We start from the raw sequence: 23619 nt of genomic DNA on the forward strand, positions 1-23619 counted from the left end.
GTATTGGACAGACAAGTGGTGGTGCCCGAGGAGGAACAGTAGGTGGGGAAGACTCAGGTGTGGGAGTAGCTGGTAGGGATGTGACAGTATAGATTAGTAAGTCATCGTCCTCCCCCTGACGTGTATAGGTAGACGAAGTGGGGAAAAAAGGGGTGTTTTCTAAGAAAGTAACATCAGGTGACACCAGATATCTATTAAGACTAGGACAATAACATCGATATCCCTTCTGAAGACGAGAGTAACCTAGAAAAACACATTTAAGAGATTTGGGATCTAACTTGGTTACTTGGGGTCGAACATCACGAACAAAACAAGTACTACCAAATATCTTTGGGGCAATAGGAAACAAAGGCTTAGACGGGAAGAGAACACTGTAAGGAGTAGAACCATTCAGAATAGAGGAAGGCATGCGGTTAATTAGAAAACAGGCCGTGGAAACTGCATCGGCCCAAAACTGTTTAGGAACTTGCATTTGAAATAATAGGGCTCGAGCGGTTTCAAGAAGGTGCCTATTTTTCCTCTCGGCTACTACATTTTGGGACGGTGTGTCAACACAAGAGGATTGATGAAGAATGCCATGCTGGCTCATATAAGACTGAAAAGAACTCGAAAAATATTCTTTGGCATTATCGCTTCTTAATGTCTGGACAGAAGTATTAAATTGAGTTTTAACTTTAGCACAAAAGGCACAAAAATGAGAAAACAACTCAGAACGGTTTTTCATTAAATAAAGCCAAGTTACACGAGAGTTGTCATTAACAAAGGTAACAAAATATTTAAATCCATGTTTAGACATAATAGAACAAGGACTCCAAACATCTGAATGAACTAATTCCAAAGGGACACTAGCCCGTTTATTAACTCCTGGACTTGAAGAAAGACGGTGGTGTTTGGCAAATTGACATGACTCATAATCTAACGAAGATAATTTATTAAACTGAGGACATAGTTTCTTTAACAATGGTAAAGAAGGATGTCCTAACCGATAATGCGCCTCAAAAGGGGTCGAAATACTGGAACATGCAATGGTTATGGGCACCTGTGTGTCAAGGATGTAAAGCCCTCCAGATTCATGTCCTTTACCAATAATCTACTTTGTCGTAAGATCCTGAAACAGGCAATGATCACGGAAAAATGAGATGCAACATTTAAGAGCATGAGTGAGTTTACTCACAGAAATTAAATTAAAAGCGAACTGTGGTAGACTCAATACAAAGGATAGGGAAATTAACGGAGTAGGGTTAACAGACCCAGACTCAAGAACACAAGAAGTTGATCCATCAGCTAAAGTAACATTAGACAAGGAATTATGTGACTGATATGATGAGAAGAGACTAGGATTACCTATCATATGATCTGTGGCACCAGAATCAATGACCCATTTGGAGGATGAGGAAATAAGACATGTATTTGGTTTACCTGACTTGGCAAGAGCAGTGATGGAAGTAGATGAGGACTTCAATGATTCTTGATAATGAGAAAACTTGGCAAACTCATCAGCTGAAATCATAACCCTCTTTTCAGAAGTATCAATAGCGGCAACATGAGCTGACTGAGGTTTCTAGGCCTTATTTTGCAACTTTCTATACGTGCACTTTGTATGACTGGGTTCATGACAATTGTAGCACACAATCCTTCCGGACTCCTGACTCCGATTCTCACGATAATTCGAACCCCCTCCTCTATTATTGCTCCTGTTATATGAACACCCAGTGTCATGATTCTGACTTACAATAGCACTACTCGATTGAACAGATGGAGTGCTTTCTATACGAAGAATCCTAGTAAATATGTCTTGGAGGGAGGTGATCTCAGAACTAGCAAGATCCTGAGATTTAGCATATTCAAACTCAGAAAGGAGTCCAGCTAGGAAACTCATAATCGCCATTTTCTCTCGTTGAGCTTGTTGAACTTGCACATCAGCACTCACCGGTAGAAGAATGTTAAGTTCTTCATATATCTTTTTAAAATCCATAAAATAGGCCGTAAGAGACCTATCTTGTTTCTCAGCTTGATAAAAAGCTTTGCATACATCAAAAATACGAGAAACATTTCCTTTCCCAGAATACAAAAAATCTAGATAGTCCATCAATTCCTTCACATAATCACAATGATTAATTAAACCAAGTACCTCACTATTGATGGAGTTCCGTATCTGCAAGAACAACCCGGCATCCTCTCTCAACCATGTTTGTTTTGAATCGTCTTCAGATGAATCTTTGGTGAGATGATCATCTTTACCAATGCTTCGCAAATAAAGACGAATTGTCTTACTCCAATCAAAATAATTATCAGACCCATTAAGCTTATGTTCCGTAATTTTGGACATTATAGGAACCATATCAATTATAGACTTATCAGTCATGGTAAGAAGACGAAAATAGCCAACAAAAACTCTTTCAAATAATGAACCCTATATCAACAAAAACCAACAAAACTGATACCAATAGAAACCAACAAAACTGTTCTGACCTGGCAGAGAAACTGAGGAACTAATCACACAGATTTGCCGAAAATAACAAGACGAAGCCGGGAAGGGTGATAGAAGCAAGTTCCTCCGTCGCAAGCGCCCACACGCGCCAGCGCGTGGATCTGACGCAGATGAAAAAGGGTGGTGCGTGAGACTCACGTGCTACTCCTCCGATGACCGGACTTCAGGGAATGGTCGATCGGTAGACCGGTAGACGAGGCTTCTTCCTAGGCAAGCGGTGAGAAAAAATGGCACTCTCCAGGGTGACTCACAAATAATGCTCACTTGGGCAGAAAAAAAAAACGAATTGAAAAAAAAAAACAACCTAGAATTGCTCTGATACCATGTTACAAACAGAGAACTGATTGTAATTTTCTTATTTTGTATTGACAAATTATACATCAATATATAGGAAAATAAAGAACTAATCTAGGAAATAAATAATCTAATCTAGGAAATAAAAAAACTAACTTCCTATTTTACAGATTTGTTCCTATTATGTATTGATTACAATCCTAATATCCTATTATAGATTTATACACTTAATCATGCAATATCTGTAAGATTTTGCATGATTATCTACAACAATTTCCTTTTATCATAAAAAAAAAAAAAAAAATAAGAGACAAGCAACATTTTTGGATTGTGTGTATACTTATACAGATCAAAGATGCACGCTTCTCTAATGGCTCGCAAGCCGACTCAAATTCAAATTCTTGAGCTGGCTCACAAGCCAAGCTTGAATCCCCCCTCTCCTTTAACGAGTTCGAACAGGAAATCAACGGCTTGTCTAGCTCGGCTCGAACTCAAACTCAGCCCCCTATTGATCGAGCCGAGCTCGGTTAGCTGAAAACTCAGCTCAGCTCAACTCGGCTCGATAACAGCCCTAGTGTCATGCCATCGAAGAATGTCGTAGGCCCGTTAATTATTGGGATGTAAGTGTCAATTTCCAAAATTTGTGGATCATGATTATTAAACTTGAAAGTAGGTATTAGATAGTAAAATATCCTGAGATTCCTAGCAGAAGTATCACCATTGGAAAGTATATACGTATTAAGAAGTAATTAAGAAATTAAATACGAGTCTCTAAACTCTAATGGAGGTGGGCGATAATTTCCAAAAGTATAGGAATTTTTAATTAAGCTAAAGTTTAGGGGTGCTCAAGATATTAACCATATGAATTAGACCTAGGCAGGGACTAGTCCCAACCGGGTTTGGGTCTGGGCCTGATTGGGACCAGTCACTCACGGGCTTGGGACCAATCCTAGGCCCATGAGAAATTTCAAGGCCCAAGACCGGTCCTATGGGCCTGGAAAATTTATTTTCACCTTGCAACTTTTTTTATATATTTAAGGGGCCAAAAAAATTATGTAGGGAGATTTATGTAATTTTTAGCGGCTTGGAAAATTTATTTCCACCTATGAGAGATTAGTAAATTTTTAATTAATTTTAAAAAATAATAAATAAATTAATAGTTAATTATAATTAATAATTATTTATAAATATGGGGTGTTTTAAATTTAAACTTTAAAGAGATAATTTAATTAATTAATTTTAACATAAATATAATATTCACACAATCACACTTCACAAATAAACAACTAAATAAATTTGTTTTTATTAAATTATTCATCATCAACAATATTTACATTGTTCAAATCTGTGTTCTTGAAGAGTTCGAGTAGTTTGAGATCTTCAGGATACTGTTGTAGTCTTCTCTTTGCATGAGTCCAATCTCATAAACACGTTATCACTTCAATCATCTTATTGGTTAAAGAGCATCTTCTGTCTTTAACAATCTGATCACTCATTAAGAATGCTGACTCAGATGCAATTGTAGAAATCAGCACAGATAAAATATCACATGCCATTTGGGCTACAATGGGGAATCGACTTTGATGTTGTTTCCACCATTGAAGCACATTCATCTCACATTTCTCCTTCTTCGTCATCTAAGACATGTCCATTTGTAGGTAGCGATTCAGCTCATTTGGTCCATGTACGTACGAGCTGGAGCTACTACTTCTGCCATGTTCCATATATGTCTACATACTCGATCCTTGATAGATGTCTTCACCAGGGTCCGGTCGGACATCTCTATTGGACGTTTCAATTCCACTTCCATTGTACCTGCTCTGATATAAAGAAAAAAGGCTTTCCAATTTTTGCTTAAAGTTAATCAAATAATACGTATAATCATGTCCTAAATGTTGGCTTATCTCAGTAACTATATAATCAACTACATGTAATTTAAACCTGAGATCTACAACAAGGCCTAATCCATATAAGAATGGAATATCTAACCAATATTTCTCATATTTTTTTTTTTCCATCTTTGAAACAATTTCCTTTAAGACGTCATTATATCTATATTTAGCAAAAGCTTTAGAAATTTGAAGTAAAATATCTAATGCTAAATTAGTAGTAGGATAATAAATATCACTTAATGTATTAGTGGAATCATAAAAAACTTTAAGAAATGAATAAAAAAGTTTGCAAACCATCCAATCATTATAGTTGACAACTTCCTCCAAATAGTTCTTTTGATTGACGAAATCTATAATTTGTCTTGCAGTTGGCAAAGCTTTTTCCAACATCAAGTAGGTGGAGTTCCAACGGATAGACATGTCCGTACATAACTTCAAAGGTCAAACTAGTGGGTCCTCTTGCTTACAATATTTGACGTACTCTGCCATCTTTTGCTGCCACTGCCGATGATGAATCTGATAGCCACGCGCACCCTCTCAATCTTCGAATTTATAGCCTTTAAACCTACTTTAACAATCAAATTGATGATATGGCAAGTACATCTTTGATGAAAAAATTTGCCTTCACCAAGCGGATCCAATCTCTTTTCAAATAAAGAGATAGTCGCAGTCTTAGCAGCTGCATTATCCAGCGTTAGCTCTACAAGTCTTTTAGTTAATACATATTCTTGCAAAACTTCAAGAATTGTAAAATAAATAGTGTCAGCATTATGTGAAATATATAATAGTCTAAAACCTATCAATTTGTTGTAAACCCCAACCATGATCTAAGTAATGTATTGTGACAGTTAAAAAATCTATTTTTAATCTACAAGCCCATATGTCTAAAGTAAGTGTAATGGATATATTCCTAAAATTTTGAAATTCGTTTTTAAGTTGAACATTTATTTGGTTATAAAGTTTTAGTATGTCTCTTCTACTTGTACTTCTACTAACATGAGTATATGCTGGACAAAATGCAATTTTAATCATGTGAATAAAATAAGTATTTTCAGATAAAGAAAGGGGAGAGTCCGTAGCAACTATTTATTTTGCTGTTTTCTCTCATGATTGGAGTGCATTGTATTGTCATGTTGACAGAGTTGAGGATTATGGATTAAAATTAAGTTGAGTTTGAATTTGCTTAGCGGGTCCGGTTGAAGATGAATCGGATAGCTACATTATTTGGGGGTGTTTTTTCTCCAAGTGTCGTCACATCGTCGAAGTCTCATTCTCAACCTCAATAATGGTTCCACATAAATTACATACCTTGCACGATTCTTCCCCTCCCCATTTGTCTTTCCCTATTTTGATTTGCTGAAGTATCGCCATATATACATCAGACACAGCCCTTTTTGACAGTCGAGGGGGTTGGGCTTGCTTGTGTTTGGATGTACCTCGTCCTAGTCAAACGTGGTTGTTGAATTGCAATTACTGCCTCTGAAAATAGTGAAAATGGATCGAAGCCTTCCATTTCTTCAATGGATGGAACGTAAAACTCATTTGGCACTTCCATTATGAATTTATGATAAAATAATAAATAATTAAAATGAAAAAAAAATGAATAATAATATGAATAAGAGATGATATTGAAAAATAGAAAAAATTGAATAAATTATAAATATAAATATAAATTGAATGTAGAGAATATGAATGACAATTGGATTGGAGTAGAGAGAATGAGGCTCCGTTTGGTTCACTTTTTTACATTTTTTAGAAAAGTTTTTTTTTAAAAGTTAAAAAAAGTTGAATTGGGCGGGTATTATGATGTAGGATTTGGAAATTAATAAAAATACCCCTTATATTTTTTTATTTACTAAACACCCCTATAATAAAACATTAAAAGTTAACAAAAACACCCCTAATCCACCCGATAAATACGGACAGCCGGCCACTACTACCGGAGGGTGGTCGGAGTCACCATATCCGTGCATGACCGACTGGATCTTGCCGGTCGTGCGTCGATATGGCCTTTTCCGTCAGATCAACGGTGGATCTGGCCGACAAAGGCTAGATCTAGCCGCATTTGCTCATCAACGACAGCCAAAGATACAACCGTCATTGATGGTCAACGACGACCATATGTTAGCCGTTGTTGACGACTGGCTACGGCCAGATCTTTGGCCTTAGATCTGGCCTTTTCCGGCCAGATCCACCGTGGATCTAGCTGGAAAATGCTAGATCGGTGCACTACCAGCCAGATTCAGCGCGCCATTATACTAGATTCCGGCCATCTTCCAGCAGTAGTGGCCGGAATTTGGTAAATGTGGGTTTCTGGGGTGTTTTTGCAATTTCTAAAAAAAATATTTAGGGGTATTTAATTAAATCAACAAATTTAAGGGGTTTAAAAAAGTTGAATAATATTGTGAGTTTTTGCAATTTTACTTTATAACTTTTTTGGGAATACTAAAGCGAACCAAACGGAGCCTGAGAGATTGATAGTTGGTGTGAAAAAAATGGAAGTGTGTCGTAATACTCTTTTTTCTTTTCTCCTTTTTTTTTTTTTTTTGGTAAACTATCAATTTAACTCTCAATATTTTTGTCAATTTTAATATTTACAAGAGGTTTTTAGATATTTTTTAAAGGATTTTTTTGGGGAAAAAAAAAAAAGGTTTGGCCTTAAGCTGGGACTATCCCAAGCCCGGGCCTTGGAGGAGGGCCCGATCTAGAGACTGGTCCCTCCTCCATGGGCCTGGTCCGGGTTTGGGACCAGGCCCTCCTACCTGTCCAAATGCCCAGGTCTAAATTTATTATGAATTGAGAACTTTGGTGCATTGGGTGGACAAGGCTGACGCTGACCACGTGTTTCGAACCTGGTTGCGTCAACACTTAACAGGCACGAATCTGAGAAAAGAAAGAGTGTGAAAGGAGAAAAAATTCAATTGTAATGTAATGCAACACAAACCCTATTCCTTTTCCCTAATCTTTTAATGGACCCGCCAAATCCGGCCAAAGATGACGACGATGAACTTTTCGTCGACGCCCTCGACGACTTCCCCTTCGACGATTGCCTTCATACTGACAAATCAGACCAGTCCCCGTCGAAATCCAAAGACATTCCCTCGACTCTGAGGCGGCGTTCGCTGTCTCGCCGGCGAAGTGAAATTCATCGAAATTTGAAGGAGAATGAAGTTATTTTCGAGAAAGGATCGGACTCGACTGTGGACCGAGTTGACTCATTCCGAGTTAGCGAAGATAAGACTGAGGAATCGACGGTAACTTTCGAAAATGATGACCCAGTTAGTGACTCAGCTGATTCGGTTGACTCAGAGTCTTCGAGTTTGCTCGTTTATATTGCTGGGTTAATGATTAAAGCAATTTGTTTTGAGTTCAATTTGCTAATTAGCTTCGTTTTATTTCCCATATCGATTTTATCTTCTTTTTACATGTTTGTGATGGACCCATTTCGTACTGTAAAACGTGGAAGAGAGTATTTAATGCTAAAGTTTTATAATTTATGGAATTTGATATCTGGGTTTGTTAGTCCTTGGATTCATGATTGGTTAAAAGGGTATGAATCGATATGGAAGCTAGTTTTGCGATTCGGTTGGGGCTTGTTCTGGTGTATTTATGTATGCTCCGTGTTGTGTGGGTTATTGCTGTTGGCAGTCGTGATTAGTGGGTTTTTTATGAGGTTTTTGGTGGAAGAACCTATTCAAATAAAAGAGACTCTGAATTTTGATTACACAAAGAATAGTCCAGTTGCGTTTGTACGTATTCTGTCTTGTGATGCTGTTTTCTGTGGCTTCAATTGTGAAGAGAAGAAAGAAGTTTCAAAGAGTTTAGGGTCTCGGGTTATACCAATTGATCATAAGATGCAGGTTTCTGTCATGTTGACACTGCCGGAATCAGATTACAATCGAAAACTTGGGGTTTTTCAGGTGAATATTTGTTGCAAAGCTTGCGATTCCTTTTGGCTATGTGTTTTTTTTAATGTTTCGATCAAGTTAATAGTCTTTAATCAGTCAGTTTGTATTTAGTAGTAATGACTTTGTAGTTTGCTCTGTTTCATGCTTCAGCATTTGCTATGGTTCGAATAACTTATTTGCATAGTTTAATCAGTATCAGATAAGAAAACTAAATTACTAGGGTGGAGGAAATTTTAAATTTCCAGCTAATTAATCGTTACTTTATATGTCCCATAAGCGCAAGATAATTTTGTAGCTTATAACTTCTGCCACATTTCGATTTGTGAATTTTAAGTAGTAGTCTCTCCTTGCAAGTTGCAGTATCATACTGTGTACAAAAGATTGAGACGTTATTTCCTTTTAGAGGATAAAGGGGCCTTAGAAGAAGACCTTAATACTGTGCTATGGCTCTTACTCTAAAAGACTTATTCCCCAGATTTTTAGATAAAACCACTTCTTTTGTCTCCCTCATCTCAATGAAGTTTCATGGCTTTAGGTTGAAGTTAATGAATGTTATGTGAGAATGAATGTTGGATTATGATCTTCTGACCCAGTGACAATAAGTTTGGTTGTTGAGATTAGCTAGAACCTCTGGAGAGTGGATGGTTCATCAGAACATCACAAAAAGTATGGACCTTAATACCAGAATACCCTAACATTGTAGCATGTGCAGCAGCTGGACTATGTGAACTTAAACCACTGGTCTCTTTTTTTGAAGAAAACAAATGTAAATTGTCTTTTTTTTCTGATATAAATAGCTTTTTTCATATTCCAGTACTACTAACTCGTCTATTTTGAATCTGTTCTTAACATGTTCTGTTTAGAACTTGATACTTTAGCATGTGATATGTAATCTCAGGGCCACTAATTTTTTAGATTGATTTATTTCCTCTTTACTTTTATTGTCCGGCATTTTTGTTAATTGCCCTTTCCCTGTTCTTGAGATCTGTTCAATAATTGTAGCATTGGAGTCCATGTTCTGCATTTTTTTGTGGTATGTAGAGGATGGATGCTGGTCTGACTGATTTCCTTTTTTTTTTTTTTTTTTTTTTTTTCGAAGATCAGAGTAGAACTCATTTCTGCTAATGGCAAAACACTTGCGAGTGCAAGCCATCCTTGCATGTTAAAATTCAAAAGTGAACCTATCCGTCTTCTATTGACTTTCCTTAAAGTTGCTCCTATTGTTGCTGGGTATGTATCAGAATCTCAAACACTGAATGTGAAGCTTAAAGGTTTCATAGAAGGGGATGTTCCTACTTCATGCTTAAAGGTGAAAATTGAACAACGAGCAGAATATGGGCTCGGTGCTGGTGTCCCTGAAATATATGATGCCTCCCTTATCCTTGAGTCAGAACTTCCATTTTTTAAAAGAATTATATGGTATTGGAGGAAAACCATTTTTGTATGGATTACCATTACATTGTTTATAATGGAGTTGTGCTTCATGCTAATCTGTTGTAGACCTATTATTCTTCCAAGAGCAAGACCAAGGGGTGATTCTGCAAGTAATAGTGCCCGTGGAAGTAGAATCCAGTCACAAACTTAGTTACGGCCAATGAGGCTTCAGCAGAATCCGGTTGCAAACTTAGTAACTTGATGAAATTGATTTCTAACACATTAATTCACACTCAGATTTTTTGTAATTTGATTTCTCTCTTATTTGTTAATTCTTTTTGGCCACTGTGTATATGTTTTTATGTTGTAAACTCAATAGTCAATAATAATCTACATGTTCGAAAGAGAATTTACTTGAGTATTTGAATATCATATCTTTAGCTCTTGATATTTTAACTTTGGAATGCAAATGGACAAAGTTCTTATATTTTAAGTTTTAAACATAGGTTAAGCTTGACGAAAATTCTGAAGAGGCCATTTATTTATGTCATTTACCATTCAATTTTTTTCAAATTTGAACACTTTCTTGACCTAAACTTAATTGAATTTTGAAGGGTCTTATTTACTAATCTATTAATGACACCTCTGTATTATGAAAATAATACGTGTATGCAGAATTTGACTGCAACTCAAATAGAGGGAGGGAAACTCTCCTTTTAAGTTTCCAATGTCACAGCCTCACAGAATGAAATATTTGCAGGAGTTCAATTTGGATTGGTCTTAATCCTTTTCACAATACCCCCATTCAGTTCCGATAATACCGTCAAAAAGATTCACATGATTTGAACATTCCTAAATTTCTGTCATGAACTGGATAATACTTTAAAAAAAGAAACTTTCAACTTACATCAACTTTTACGAAATGTGCTTTGTTTTAGGTGAAGAAAAACTTGATTCATGTGACTTGGGAAACGTTTTTTGAAGTTTGAACAACAAATTGGCTCATTAAAACTGTTCTTATCCACAGCACACGTCTTCTGCTCAGATCATCTTACACCATTTTCTTGTCATCCATATCACGAGTATAAAGGAAAGAAGCCATTTCAATTTTCCCGTGTTATGGCCAAGAATTCATGCTCATGTTTCTGGCTTCAAGTCATTTAATAGCTTGTGATTCACACAACATATCACTTTTCTAAATATGATATTTGGATAAGGTGTTTGACTCAAATTTTCTAACCCAAGTGATAAGTTAGCAACTTTTTTCCACCCAAATAATGGCTTAATGACACTTTCCGATTGATAAACTTTTAAAATATCACTTTACTATCCAAATTTATATTCCGACAGCAAACAAAGAGCAAACTCGGTCCAAGCTGTTGGGGCTTTTGAAAAATGGGAGCAGATGAGTCTTTTGGTGGTGAAAGATTGGATTTTGCTGGTTGTGATTAACCAAAATTTGACCTGGAAGGGGCGATTGTGTAAACCCTGATCGCTTGATTGTCGATGATTGATGGGGTGGACGGGAGTAAGGTTTGAGGGGTTTTCATAAGTGATGATCGAGAAAGATAACGGTGATGATATAGGGTCGCAACAATGTCAGAATTGGAAACGTAATATAAATATGGATAGTAAAATAGTATTTTAAAAATTTGTAGGTGGGAAAGTGTCATCAAACCATTATTTTGGTGGAAAAAAAAAAATTTGTTTTACTCATCTTTTTTATAATGAAACTCAAGATCGCAAATATTCCTTTGGAAGATCTTCAGCGGCAATCTTCAATGGGATAGTGTTAAAACCTATTTTGAAAACTAATCATTCAACATAAGCAAACAAAAAGTGAACAATTGGAAGATTCATTTTTGTTCAATTTTTCTTTTGTGAGAAGAACAGCTAAAATTATGTAAACAAATGGTATCTCCACAACACGTGGAAACTGGAGAGATGGAACCTCCAGATCAATATGCATACGGTCAAAGATTACTGCAATTGAATGGTGTATTTTATTTCATTTTGAACACAATTTAATGGTGTCTTTTTTCTCATTTAATCAGTCTACCGCCACAATTAACAAAGGAATAATTCATATTATCATTTGGAGATTTGTATTAGAAGAAAGAAAACACCAAGGATAACAAAGTGCTACTTTATTTTACTATGCGTATTACAGGAGTGAATACATACATTTTAAGAAGATAAAAACTTATATAATTGTGTCTGCTTACACAAATGCAGAACATACAAATCCACCCCAGTAACATGATGCAGAAAACCCTCCAAAATCTGTATTTTACACAAGTTAACCTAATAATTCTGTAAATTAGACTCCTTAATTGAATTCTTAGGTGCTGTTCACGTTCTTCAGGAACGAAGCACTCTTTGTAATCTCGCGCAAGGGCTTGTCCGTGTACCTCACCATATTGTACATCCAAGCTCCGGCTGTGGCGCCAAGGATTGGTGAAGTCAAGTAAATCCATAGACCCCTATACTGGCTTGACACAATGGCAGGTCCCAAGCTTCTTGCAGGGTTCATTGATGCTCCTGATATTGGTCTGCACAAAACAAGAAATTAATATTTTACTTAAAGATGACTTGTGCTAAGCTCCAATATGTGTTGACTATGATATATGTTTAACTAGTTTGAAATGATAAATTAAGTTAATATACCCTGCAAACATCACATTAAGCAGCACGGTGGAACCGACAGCGAGCCCTGCAAGCTCTCCAATCTGCAGAAGCAACAGAATTATTAATCATGTAATGTTTCCACATATCATTGTCAATAGAGATAATTTTAAAGATTAAGTCATTGTCTATGTCATTGTTTTTTAACATTAAGATTCACACGGTTTGGTATGTATTAAACTGATTAATACTAAAAAAAACTTCAACATATCCGAAATCCCATCTTGTTATTGAAGTTAATTAGCTACCCTTTTGGATAATTATGTATATCTAATCACAAATTAAAAAGAAATGATTAGGTGAGAAGGAAGATGAACTGACCGCTCTGTTATCAGTGGCAACTCCAGATATAACAAACATGAGGTAAAATGTGATTATGAACTCAATCACAAAAGACTGCATTTCAGACCCAGTTGGTGCTGTTCCTACAAAGTGATCTTGGTTCCCGTTGAAGAGCAATCGAAGGGTTCCAGCCGCCAGTGTCGATCCAAGAACTTGAGCTGCTACATAAGCTGGTACCTGCAACATTGAAGCAACATAAACTTGATATATAACTTAAACTAATAGTCCAGGTGAGGCGAAAAGCCTATTATCATAATTAAGATTGAATTGAACCAGAAAAAACTGAAATGATGTTCAAGAAGAATTGGGACTGTCAACAGTGGCTGCAGGCATAATAGAAGTAACAGAAATAGACATATAAGTGATTAATTAACATTATTTTAAAGGCATATCAAAGTTGGCTTGGTGGTGTCGTTTACCAAATTGATGAAAAAATGGTGCTAAAGTATTGACCAAGTTTTCACCTGTTTCAATGGAAACCTCTTGCAGGTTGCGAAAGCAATGGTGACAGCAGGATTAAAATGGCCACCAGAGATATGGCCAACAGAATAAACCAGGACCATCACCGCCAGCCCCCACACTATTGATATCCCAGGCAGTGTCACAACCTTTTCTTTGCTCAAATTCACCACCACAGCCCCACAACCAGCAAAAATCAGAAAGTATGTGCCCAAAATCTCAGCTATTATCTGCATAAACATAACAAGCAACAAATCAATCACCCCATATCCAAAAACAAAGAAACTTTCCAATATAATTCAGAAGAAGAAAAGTGTTTAGTCACCTTCTGCACGAAAGGCACAGAAAATTGTAGGTCGGAGTCTTGTTTGGCTTTGCAGACAGCAGAGCCAGGAGTATTTTCACCATCTTTAACGTTGACAACAACTTCATGGTATCCATTGCTCCCAGCAGCCTCGGCCATATTGATCTGTATATACGAGAAAAGCTATATATATATACAAAGCAAAAGGATTTGGGAGCAAAGTGGACACAGAGATGGATTGACAAAAAAAAATCCTAGCAGTTTTGGCTGTTTGTGACTAATGCTCAAAATATTAAACTGCCGATGTTCAATTTATGGACAACCGAAGGAAGGTCCCCCTTAAATAATGGAGAAAGGAAGAGAGAAATAGTAAGGGCCAGGTTGTTGGACTTTTTCTCTTTCACATAGAAAGAGAATATAAATTTGTCATAAACTTTAATATTAAATATATTTTTCTTGTGATTATTAAATAATGTCTCTCTGTTTACTTTGGAGATATCGTTGAAAGTGTGACATTTCATATCATGCAAAATATAAATATTAATGTGTTGTTTTTTTTTTTTTTTTTTTTTTAAATTTTATGGTGGGGGGGAGAAAGGAAAGCATTGAAGGCTAGCTGCCTGGTTCAACCACCCACCGCAAATACAGGGCAACATGCAAGCTTCTTTTATTAATTTTTGTGTAATACCCTTATTTATTAACCTCATTAATATTATAATCTTCCTATATTAGTTTTCTCTGTTTTCTTTTTTTCTCACTTCTATTTTAAGATAAATATTGCTATACTCATTTATCTATTTTTTCTTTTCCACTTTTAAGAGACCATATATAATATTGCATCAACAAGGTATTTCTTTCATATTTTTAATATATATATATATAACTTTAAATAAACATTTAATGTAACATAGTAAATATTTTTTGCAATATGTAGATAATTATTACTATGTGAAGATAAGTTCCTTAAGACGGGATATAAAAAATTACAATGTCGAGTTCATTCTTATTTTTTATCCATTTTACCCTTATATGAAAAAGAGTATCTTCGACTAATAAATATGCAAAAATAAAATAAAATACCTCATTTCCACTCATTTTCATTCACTCTAGCCTCACTTCTTCAGCAGCTGAGATCCAAGACTGGTTCATGCAGAGACACCAGCTCCCACCTGGGTTAGGTTTCAGATAAATGAAGTGCAAATGCGGAGGAGTGAGTGGTGGTTGCTTTCACTGATGAAGAGACGTGTACAGAAGGGTTGGAGGAAAAAGCAATGCGGTGGAGAAGTAATGAATCAATGGAAGATGAAGAAGAGTGGTTTAAATTTGTGGTGTTGAGTTAGATAGATAGAATTAATTAACTAGTTTCTAAATATAGTCAGTATTAATTATTGCTGGTGTAGAGTATTAATGAATCAATGTTTATTTTCCAGTCGGATTTTGTTCTTAGTTCATAGTTGGAACCAAGTCTGATAACTGTCTAGTACTTTGAGAAACCACTTAATGGCTGGTTGCTTTGTTAGACAAGCCATTAATTAGTTGATTTATATATGTAAAGTTGCATTGCATATATAAAAGATGAACTCACTCAAACTATTGTCATAAGATGTTTGTTTAAATTTTATCAGTTCAAAATCTCGTAATTCAGACTTAAAAACTTATAATTAAAGCACTTTTTTATTTATTATTTAACTTTCATCACTGAAAATCTCACAAGAAAAGTATTAAATAAAGATAGAAAACAATGATTTATCTTGATTCGTTTCAATTAAAGAATTACGTCCAGCATTCAAACTGATAATTTTATTGAGTATCAAAACTATACAGGAATTACGATTATAGCACACTCTCACTCTTTATTCTCACTTTAAGTTTTTTACTATTACAGAAAATACATAATAAAAACCTAACCTTATTTAAGTTTGCTCGAATCTAACCTGATTCAGGTCTAAATATTAGTAAACTAATTCTAACAAGACCCCCAAATGAGTCGTCATAGATAGATAATTCGTCAAAGTTAAGAGAAGTATGCAAAGTTAAGAGAAGTATGCACCATATCTAATACTTTATTTACTACATGAAATATGTATATACCCTTTTCTTTTCTTTTTATTATTATTATTATTATGTTTTTTTTTTGGGTAAGAAGAAATCATGAATCTCAAATATCTAATAAAATATCAAATAATTTATAATGGATTGTTATTATAGACTAATAATATTATTAGAATGGTAAGTATTCACTGATTCCATTAATTTATTTTGGCTCAAAATGGATTTATTTATGATGATAATTTTTATGCTATATACTTGTTCCCATTGTATTTGTCCATTCCAATTTCTCCAAATCCACCAAGCATTAATTTTAGCAACTATCAATCAATTCCCTCACTCTTTTCAAGTTAACTTATCTGCTCACAACCATACAAAATAACCTCAATTATGTCTGGAACATTATGTCTGGCTTCAGACAATTAACTAAGAAGCAAAATGACTAAGAAATCAAGAAATGTTTCCGATAGTTAAAAAAATGGAATATCCCACTGTTTAAATAAAAATAAAAACAGGCAAGCATCTCCATTATATGCAACTCTCTCACCATATAGAGATACCGTGTTCTTTTTTCTTTTTTTTTTTAATCATCAAGAATATTCGGGTCAGTTTAAGCAAACATCAACTAATCTTTTAGAATTCTAGAACTAACGACTTGATAAGAGCTCTAATGGCTATCCCTATTAGTAACCGATAAAGGATTCGAACTCAGGACCTCTTAAATAATACACCCAAGAGTTCCTATCAAACTACTCGATCACCCAGAGATAGTTATATAAAGCTATCTTTCGTCAACTAAATTCTCTTCGGATTAACTTATTTCATTTATTTATATTAAATTTTGCGGCTTTTAAAGATTCATGTGTCACATTTTATTCTAGTGATTGCATATACAATGTGTGGAGATTGAACTTTTAATTTGGAGGATTGTCTTTTTCTGTCATTTATATTCGTGATTTTGTTTATTCATTGCAATCAATCCATATTTGGAGGCATTGATCCTTATAATAAGTTAAGTTAAAAATAAAAATAAAAATTCTTGCCAATATGCAAATTTATATTAATTTTTGGATAATACTTCAGCTTATTTTTTAAGTATTAATGGAGCTTTCCTGGATTAGTAGGTAATCAACCGTCATATTGATTCAATGTTTAATATAATTAGACAGCCCTAATTTAAAATAAAAATAAAAATGAAGGGCTAGTCAACACTCAACAAGGGGATTGCACCCTTCAATTTCCAAAAATAAATGAAAATTAAGGCTCAGTCAATGAGAAATATTGCTTCCCTCATTACCCAAATGACATCAATATGCCAATATTTTCCAATAAAAAAAATCATACAATTACAATATAATCTAAGTTTCTTCCTTTTTATAACTTGGGATGTCTGGGCCAACTTACACGTACCTCAGCTAATCCTCTAGGATCCTGAAACTACCGACCAGGTAATAGCTCTAATGGCTACCCTATTAGCAATCGAAAAGAAACTCAAACTCAAGACCTCTTGAGTAATAAACACAAGAGTTTCTATCGAACCACTCGGCAACTCAAAAGTAGTTATAAGTTTCTTCCTGTTAATTTTTTAACCCTTTTGTTTTGACTACAAGTAATCTAATTGTTTTCTTACTTCCCTGCATACTAAGCAACTGATTAATTACCCAACCCAATTGAATATTCATTGACCTTATAGGTGAACCAAATCCATTTAACTCAGCAATTAGTTCCACCAACATGAAGCATTCAATTGATTGGCATTAGCTATTAACTACTGAGTCTAAAAAAAAAAGTCATAAAATCCATTTCAATTTATTAGTTTTTTCACTTAGTAATTATTTACATGTATTTGTTGGGTTCCTCTGTCTGCAGATTTCAAAGTACATTATCAAAGACATCTTCAACAGCCAAATTTCCGGTAGGTATTTAATACATGATATTGGCCCATGGCTGAAATACAGGTTATTGTGGGGGATGCTAACCCCTAAAATTTATTATGAATTAAATGTTTGGAGAGTAACAGATGAAGATGGAGAAGATCAACTTGATGGAGGGGTCAAAATAAAATTCTACAAATTTGACCCAGCTAGATGCTGCTGATCTCACAATTTGTCACATATTACGTGGGTTTTCCTTCTTATTGCTTAATTAATTATGATTTATTAAATCAGAAAAAAGAAAAAAAGTTTTTGCCTTGACACGGTCCTATTTGTTTGCTATAATAAATCTTTTTTGTGCTGAAATTATGCCTTGAAAGAGTGACCTTAGACACTCTCACGCACTAGTATAATAATCAACTAATCAATTTCCTGGTAATTTTTGCTGAAAAGTCATGACACTTTGACTCAATGGTTTTTTCTCTATGAATTTAATTTTCCTACGACCATGTGCAATGCAACCACTACTAGTCTAAATTGTCAAACATATGCATTAACGCATACTAACATCATCCCTTGATGACCACTACTGAGTGAGTGACTGAATAATCAGTTAGGATTTTTGGGTGTTTTATTCAAAAAATCCTGAGTTCGATTCACCTCAATCCCTATTAGAGGGATCACTAATTGATCTGATCGTTGAGGTGTACAAAAACTGGTTTGATCGTTAACTTCAAGGGTCAGAGATTAATTGAGTGACTACCAGCTTGACTGTTTCACAGTTTTATGAACAGTTTACTTATATCATCCACCGAAATGGTTTATGTCAAAAGGACAAGTAGCCGCATACAGAAACGACAGATTTTATCATGGCAATGACATATATCTAACACTTGTGTGAAATAAGTAATAAGGCGTACTGTTTCAACGCGCATAGACCAAGCCAACCTCACACCAGAGTCCATTCATGGCCACTTTTTTCTATTTTCTACCATTCCCATTAATGTTGTAGGAGACTCAAAGTAAATGCACTCTGTTTTCTACTTCCATGTTTTCCTTTTGGATTGGACTACGTCCAACACTCCAAATTTTTCAAACCCAAATGGGTCGTTCGTTGCCTTATGGCCCTTATCCCTTTTTTCAGATTCTGCTACTGTTTTGTGTAATCTTCTGCTTTCACATTTAGAATTCTCTTTTATTAGCAAAATGGTTTGGTGAAAGCCCCCTCAAAGGGTCTCCCGTTTATAATGGAGATTCACTAGAAATTGCAAATTTAAATTGTTTAAAAGACTTAGTGGCAGACAAAGAATACTGTGGCATTTTGCTTTATGTAGAATTTTGCTTATGACTCTATGCATGTTATTGCCTCCTTAATTAATTGGTCATCAGTGACCTAATTTTGCTTACTATGAGATTACTTAAGTTGACACTGGCATTAATTGATGCTACTTATAATGGCAAAATTTTCCATAAGATAACTTTTTTTAATTTTTTTTTTATGACTAGGGTGTTCGGGGGCCAACTTACGCGCACCTCAATTAGTCCCTCGAAACCCTAGAATTACCAGACTGATAAGAGCTTCAATGGCTCTCCCTATTAGCATCTGAGAAGTAACTCAAACTCAAAACCTCTTGAATAATATACTCAATAGTCTTTATCGAACCACTCAATCATCCAGAGGTAATTGCAATAAAATGACTTGACCGGAGAAGGAATTAATTAAGTAAACTGGAGTAATAGGGGGTAGGGAATAAAGGAGCTCAAATTAAATAAAGAGCCAAATAGGGACAAATACTTTTTAGATAATTAGTGAAGAATATATGCCCTAGTCAAAAAAGAAAAAGAAGGTAAAGGCAGGAGATACTCTTCAATTTGAAAACTCTTTTTCTCCTTTTTTTTTTTTTCAAATTAAATTAGGCAATTTTTTTTTTTAATAACCGAGGGTGTTCGGGCTAGCTTACGCACATCTCAACTAATCTCCCAAGACCTTGGAACTACTGGTCGAGTAAGAGCTCCAGTAACTATCTCTATTAACAACCGAGAAAGGACTCAAACTCAGGATCTCTTGATTAATACACCCAAAAATCTCTATTAAACCATTCGACCATCGAGAGGTAGTTAATTAGGAAATACTTACTCTTCTTCCTTTGTTAATTTTGTTAAAAAAATTGGTTTGTTCATTTCAGAAGCAAACTGGAAATTCAGTTGAGCTTTATCTTGGGCTTTCTATTTGAGTTCCTGACTCATATGGGCCAAAAGTTTGTACCCATAAAAAGAGTGGTTTTATTTGAAGTTTAAACCCCATTCAACCTCTTTTTTGACCCCGATAATTGTTTTCCAAAACAACATATATTTTTTAAACTTGTAATTACCAAAAAAGGCATTTAATATTTTAATACACCTAGATATTAAAAAACTATTTATTTTTTAGAACTCTAAACCATTTTGTTTTAAGATTAAAAGTATTTGGAAATGATGAAATATGATATCAAATTATCAATCAATGAAAACCTTAGCCTAGAGTTGCAAATTAACTTTTAGAAGCCCATGACTTATTTAAATATTGTCTTTATTTTTTATGATCGAGGGTGTCCGAGTCAATTTATATACACTTTAACTAACCTCTTTGAACTTTGAAACTATCGACCTTATAAGAGTTTCAGTGACTACCCCTATTAGCAACTAAAAAGGGTTCGATCTCAGAACCTCTTAAGTAATACACCTAAAAATCTCTATCAAACTACTCAACCACTAAGAGATAGTTATTTAAATACCGTTCAAGATCTCTGTTTTTTTTTTCTAAAAAAGAAAAAATTAGGTCTATAATATGTTTGATCAAATTTATATGACCAACCAAAACCTTTGTTCTTTCAGTATAAATCCACTAAAATATCATCTTACTTGGTTCTCTTTACCTTTGATTTCAAGGGAGGGAGGCAATTGTCCCTCTTGAATTCTAAATTTTTTTCTTATATGTTTTCACTAATTTTTAATTCCTTTTCTTTTACCTTATTACAAACCATGGGTAATAGAGTTTTGAAATGGTCATTTACTTTTTAGCCCCAAATTTTGGTTAAATTTTAAATAATTTCCCATAATTTTGACTAAAATTAACCGCCCTCACTTTAACAAAAATATAGCTTCGGTTCCGAGCCTATCTTTTCGACCGTTATACCGAACCACAATTTAAACCCCCAACGCTCCCCATATCCCTACTTCCCTTCCCCAAATCTCTCTCTCATTCTCTCCCTATCTCTCCTACATTCTCAAGGAAAAAAACGAATCCACAAAAATGGTGGCCAAGTTTATCAAAAAAACCCCACCGAAAATCTCCAAGAACCGCCATCGCCGCCGCAAGAAGTCCCCCTCCAAGTCCGCCTCCGCTGCTAACTTCATCTCTTCCATTAACAAATCTTTGTACTCATGCAAGCGCCGTCTCGCCAAACTTTTCTCCAAATTGGTGCGCATGACCACTCCAACTCGCAAAAGCAAAGGCTACAAGATATTGAAAACAGAACAAAAAGATCACCCTGAATTTGAAGATCAAGTTCTTGTTCCTAAAGTTCTTTTCTTTGGTAAGGAAAACGTTCTTCCTCCTCTCATATCCCCTGAGAAAAAAACCATTTTTCTTGATCTTGACGAGACGTTAATCCATTCAAAACCCGACCCTCCTCCGGAAAAATTTGACTTCATTGTTAGGCCAAGAATTGATGGAGAAATCATGAATTTTTATGTTGCAAAACGGCCCGGTGTTGATGCTTTCTTGGAATCAATAAGTAAAAAGTACGAATTGGTGGTGTTCACGGCGGGGTTAAAGGAGTATGCGTCGTTGGTTCTTGATAGGCTTGATGAGAAGAGGGTGATATCGCATCGGCTTTATCGTGATTCTTGCAAACAACATGATGGAAAGTTTGTAAAGGACTTGTCTGAGATGGGGAGAGACTTGAAGAAGGTGGTGATTGTTGATGATAATCCAAATGCCTATATTTTTCATCCGCAAAATGCGATTCCGATGAAACCCTTCACCGGCGACGCCAATGATAAGGAGTTGTGTAAGTTGGCCAAATTTTTTGAGCGTTGTGATTGTTTCGTTGATATGAGGGATGCTGTGAAGGCATTTCATCCTTTCCAGAACAACTTCGATGGTGAAAAAAGGTATGAGAACTCGGAAATGTGATTTCTTGGATTTTATGGTTGAGGAGATTTGTATTGAACAATGAATTGCTAAATGAAAAGAATGCAATGAATTGTTCAGGGATTGAATTCAGATGCAAAGTTTCTTTGCATGATATAACTATTGTACCATGACAAAGTTGATTATGTTTCTGTTTAAATTTTCTTTTGGACTCCAAATTCCCAACTTTTTAATGATGTTTAAAAATATGACCGAGTAAATTTACAATTTGAATACATCAATAACCCTTCAGATTTAAAGAAGGAAAATCTAGATTTACACATGTCTAGGATCATTATGAAATCAGATTTACGCATGTGGAGAAGTGGTGGAGCAAAGAATCCCTTCTCACTGTCCCCAGTTAGAAGTTTTTGACAGTTTACTAACATAAAAGAGTTGGTTTTGCAGAAGAAATGGTGGATCCTAATTTTTCTTGCGTGGATCTTGAAACAATTTGACGCTGACGGTGTATCTATCTCTATTCCAAATATTTTGGCAGCCAACTCTATTGCAGGATATATTTATTTAACTACATCTTCACTCGGTTTTAACGGCTACCCTGTAAAATATAACTTTCAGTTTTATAATGATAATTTTCTTCTCTCCTTCCTTTCCTCCTGCAACTTTGATATCTTTTACAATGCATCATCGATGTGAACGGATTTTATTATTCTGCAATTTGACTTGAGTATGACCAGACGGAAGTTGGACATGGAAGAGAATTCAGGTAAAAAGAGCAGGGGCTAATAGTGTAAAAGAAATGTCCTGGTTGGAGATTTCAAACTCAGGCTCTCAGTTACATAAATTAGCCAACGAGATATCCATAGAAACATTTCACCAACTTTTATAGGTAACTGAAGATTACATGAACATTCTCTTAAGAGCTTAATAATTTCCTTCCCTTTCAACCTTTCAAAGGACAATCTCAGAATCTGGGGGGCATTGTTTCAGTCAGTAACCACAAGAATTTTCCTGTTTCACTCTTGGCAATTTGAAATTCAGTTTAAATAGCTTCTAATCCTTGCTATACCCGGGCAGATTCAAAGAAGCAATAACAGAGATTCCAACACAAAGGCTACATGTCCCAATTACAAGAATTTATGGTTGGCAAAATTGTCTCAAAGCTTTCTGCTTGATAGGAAATTTTAAACAAGAAGGGTAATAAGATGGTAATATACCACTACAACGTCAAAATCACAAGAATATTTGCTAGCCAGAGTTCTCTAACAGTTTTCTGCTTGATAAAAAATTTTAACTAGAATGAAAATAAATTAGTATCGTGCCATTGACTGCTTTTCTTATGGTTAGAAACATTCCCTTACACATTTAAGTACAATCTCAAGGCACTCAACATTACCCACATCTAGTTTCTCAACAGAAAGTTGTTAACCACAGCATGCAATCAGGAGTGAAACACTATTTCTTCAATTCTAAAGATAAGCCTCTTCTCTAGAAAACTTTTTTGGGTACTAAGCCCACTTCTGCCATCTTCTATATTCTATCAACTACACAAGCAGATACTCATAAATAACCCCGAGACAACAATGCCAATATGGAATTGCAAAAGTTTAGTATAAGGAAAAGTCCAATACCTTAATGGTGAACCCTAAAATCAGCCAGTCAATTAAGACTTGAACCTCTCAAAAACTAAAATCCTAAAAAGTTAAAAACAAAAAAAAGTAAAACATAAGCTTCTAAATTTGGCGTAACGCCATCAATCATACTCCATAAATATAGAGAAAATTGTCCACGTAACAGTATAAAGAGTGAATC

At 35.1% G+C, this 23619-nt stretch overlaps 3 protein-coding genes across 3 annotated transcripts; 2 read left to right on the forward strand and 1 right to left on the reverse strand.

The window, feature by feature from the left end:
• Positions 1–7514: 7514 nt before the first annotated feature.
• On the forward strand, positions 7515–10208 carry LOC116128215 (seipin-2). Its single transcript, XM_031413908.1, has 2 exons — positions 7515–8597; positions 9685–10208. Exons 1-2 carry the CDS (start codon positions 7647–7649, stop codon positions 10168–10170), a joined length of 1437 nt encoding a protein of 478 aa, XP_031269768.1. The 5' UTR covers positions 7515–7646; the 3' UTR covers positions 10171–10208.
• A 1883-nt stretch (positions 10209–12091) lies between these two features.
• Positions 12092–14093, reverse strand: LOC116128216 (aquaporin NIP1-2-like). The gene is made up of 5 exons (XM_031413909.1): positions 13771–14093; positions 13451–13675; positions 12966–13163; positions 12627–12688; positions 12092–12511 (listed from the first exon to the last, which is right to left on the reverse strand). The coding sequence occupies exons 1-5, from the start codon at positions 13906–13908 to the stop codon at positions 12301–12303; spliced, it is 834 nt and encodes a 277-aa protein (XP_031269769.1). The 5' UTR covers positions 13909–14093; the 3' UTR covers positions 12092–12300.
• Positions 14094–20906: 6813 nt separating this feature from the next.
• On the forward strand, positions 20907–22378 carry LOC116128270 (CTD small phosphatase-like protein). The gene is made up of 2 exons (XM_031413986.1): positions 20907–21827; positions 22255–22378. The coding sequence occupies exons 1-2, from the start codon at positions 20965–20967 to the stop codon at positions 22271–22273; spliced, it is 882 nt and encodes a 293-aa protein (XP_031269846.1). The 5' UTR covers positions 20907–20964; the 3' UTR covers positions 22274–22378.
• The last annotated feature ends 1241 nt before the right edge of the window (positions 22379–23619 follow it).

The sequence above is a fragment of the Pistacia vera genome, unplaced genomic scaffold (assembly GCF_008641045.1).
Source record: "Pistacia vera cultivar Batoury unplaced genomic scaffold, PisVer_v2 Contig198, whole genome shotgun sequence".
Taxonomy (NCBI): domain Eukaryota; kingdom Viridiplantae; phylum Streptophyta; class Magnoliopsida; order Sapindales; family Anacardiaceae; genus Pistacia; species Pistacia vera.

Excerpts from the sequence above, each read along its gene's own strand:
- LOC116128215 (XM_031413908.1), top strand. The coding sequence starts at position 7,647 with ATGGACCCGCCAAATCCGGCCAAAGATGACGACGATGAACTTTTCGTC. Across the intron at positions 8,598-9,684 it reads GAAAACTTGGGGTTTTTCAG|ATCAGAGTAGAACTCATTTC; the intron begins GTGAATATTTGT and ends TTTTTTTCGAAG.
- LOC116128270 (XM_031413986.1), top strand. The coding sequence starts at position 20,965 with ATGGTGGCCAAGTTTATCAAAAAAACCCCACCGAAAATCTCCAAGAAC.
- LOC116128216 (XM_031413909.1), bottom strand. The coding sequence starts at position 13,908 with ATGGCCGAGGCTGCTGGGAGCAATGGATACCATGAAGTTGTTGTCAAC. Across the intron at positions 13,164-13,450 it reads AGAGGTTTCCATTGAAACAG|GTACCAGCTTATGTAGCAGC; the intron begins GTGAAAACTTGG and ends TCAATGTTGCAG. Across the intron at positions 12,512-12,626 it reads CTTAATGTGATGTTTGCAGG|ACCAATATCAGGAGCATCAA; the intron begins GTATATTAACTT and ends TGTTTTGTGCAG.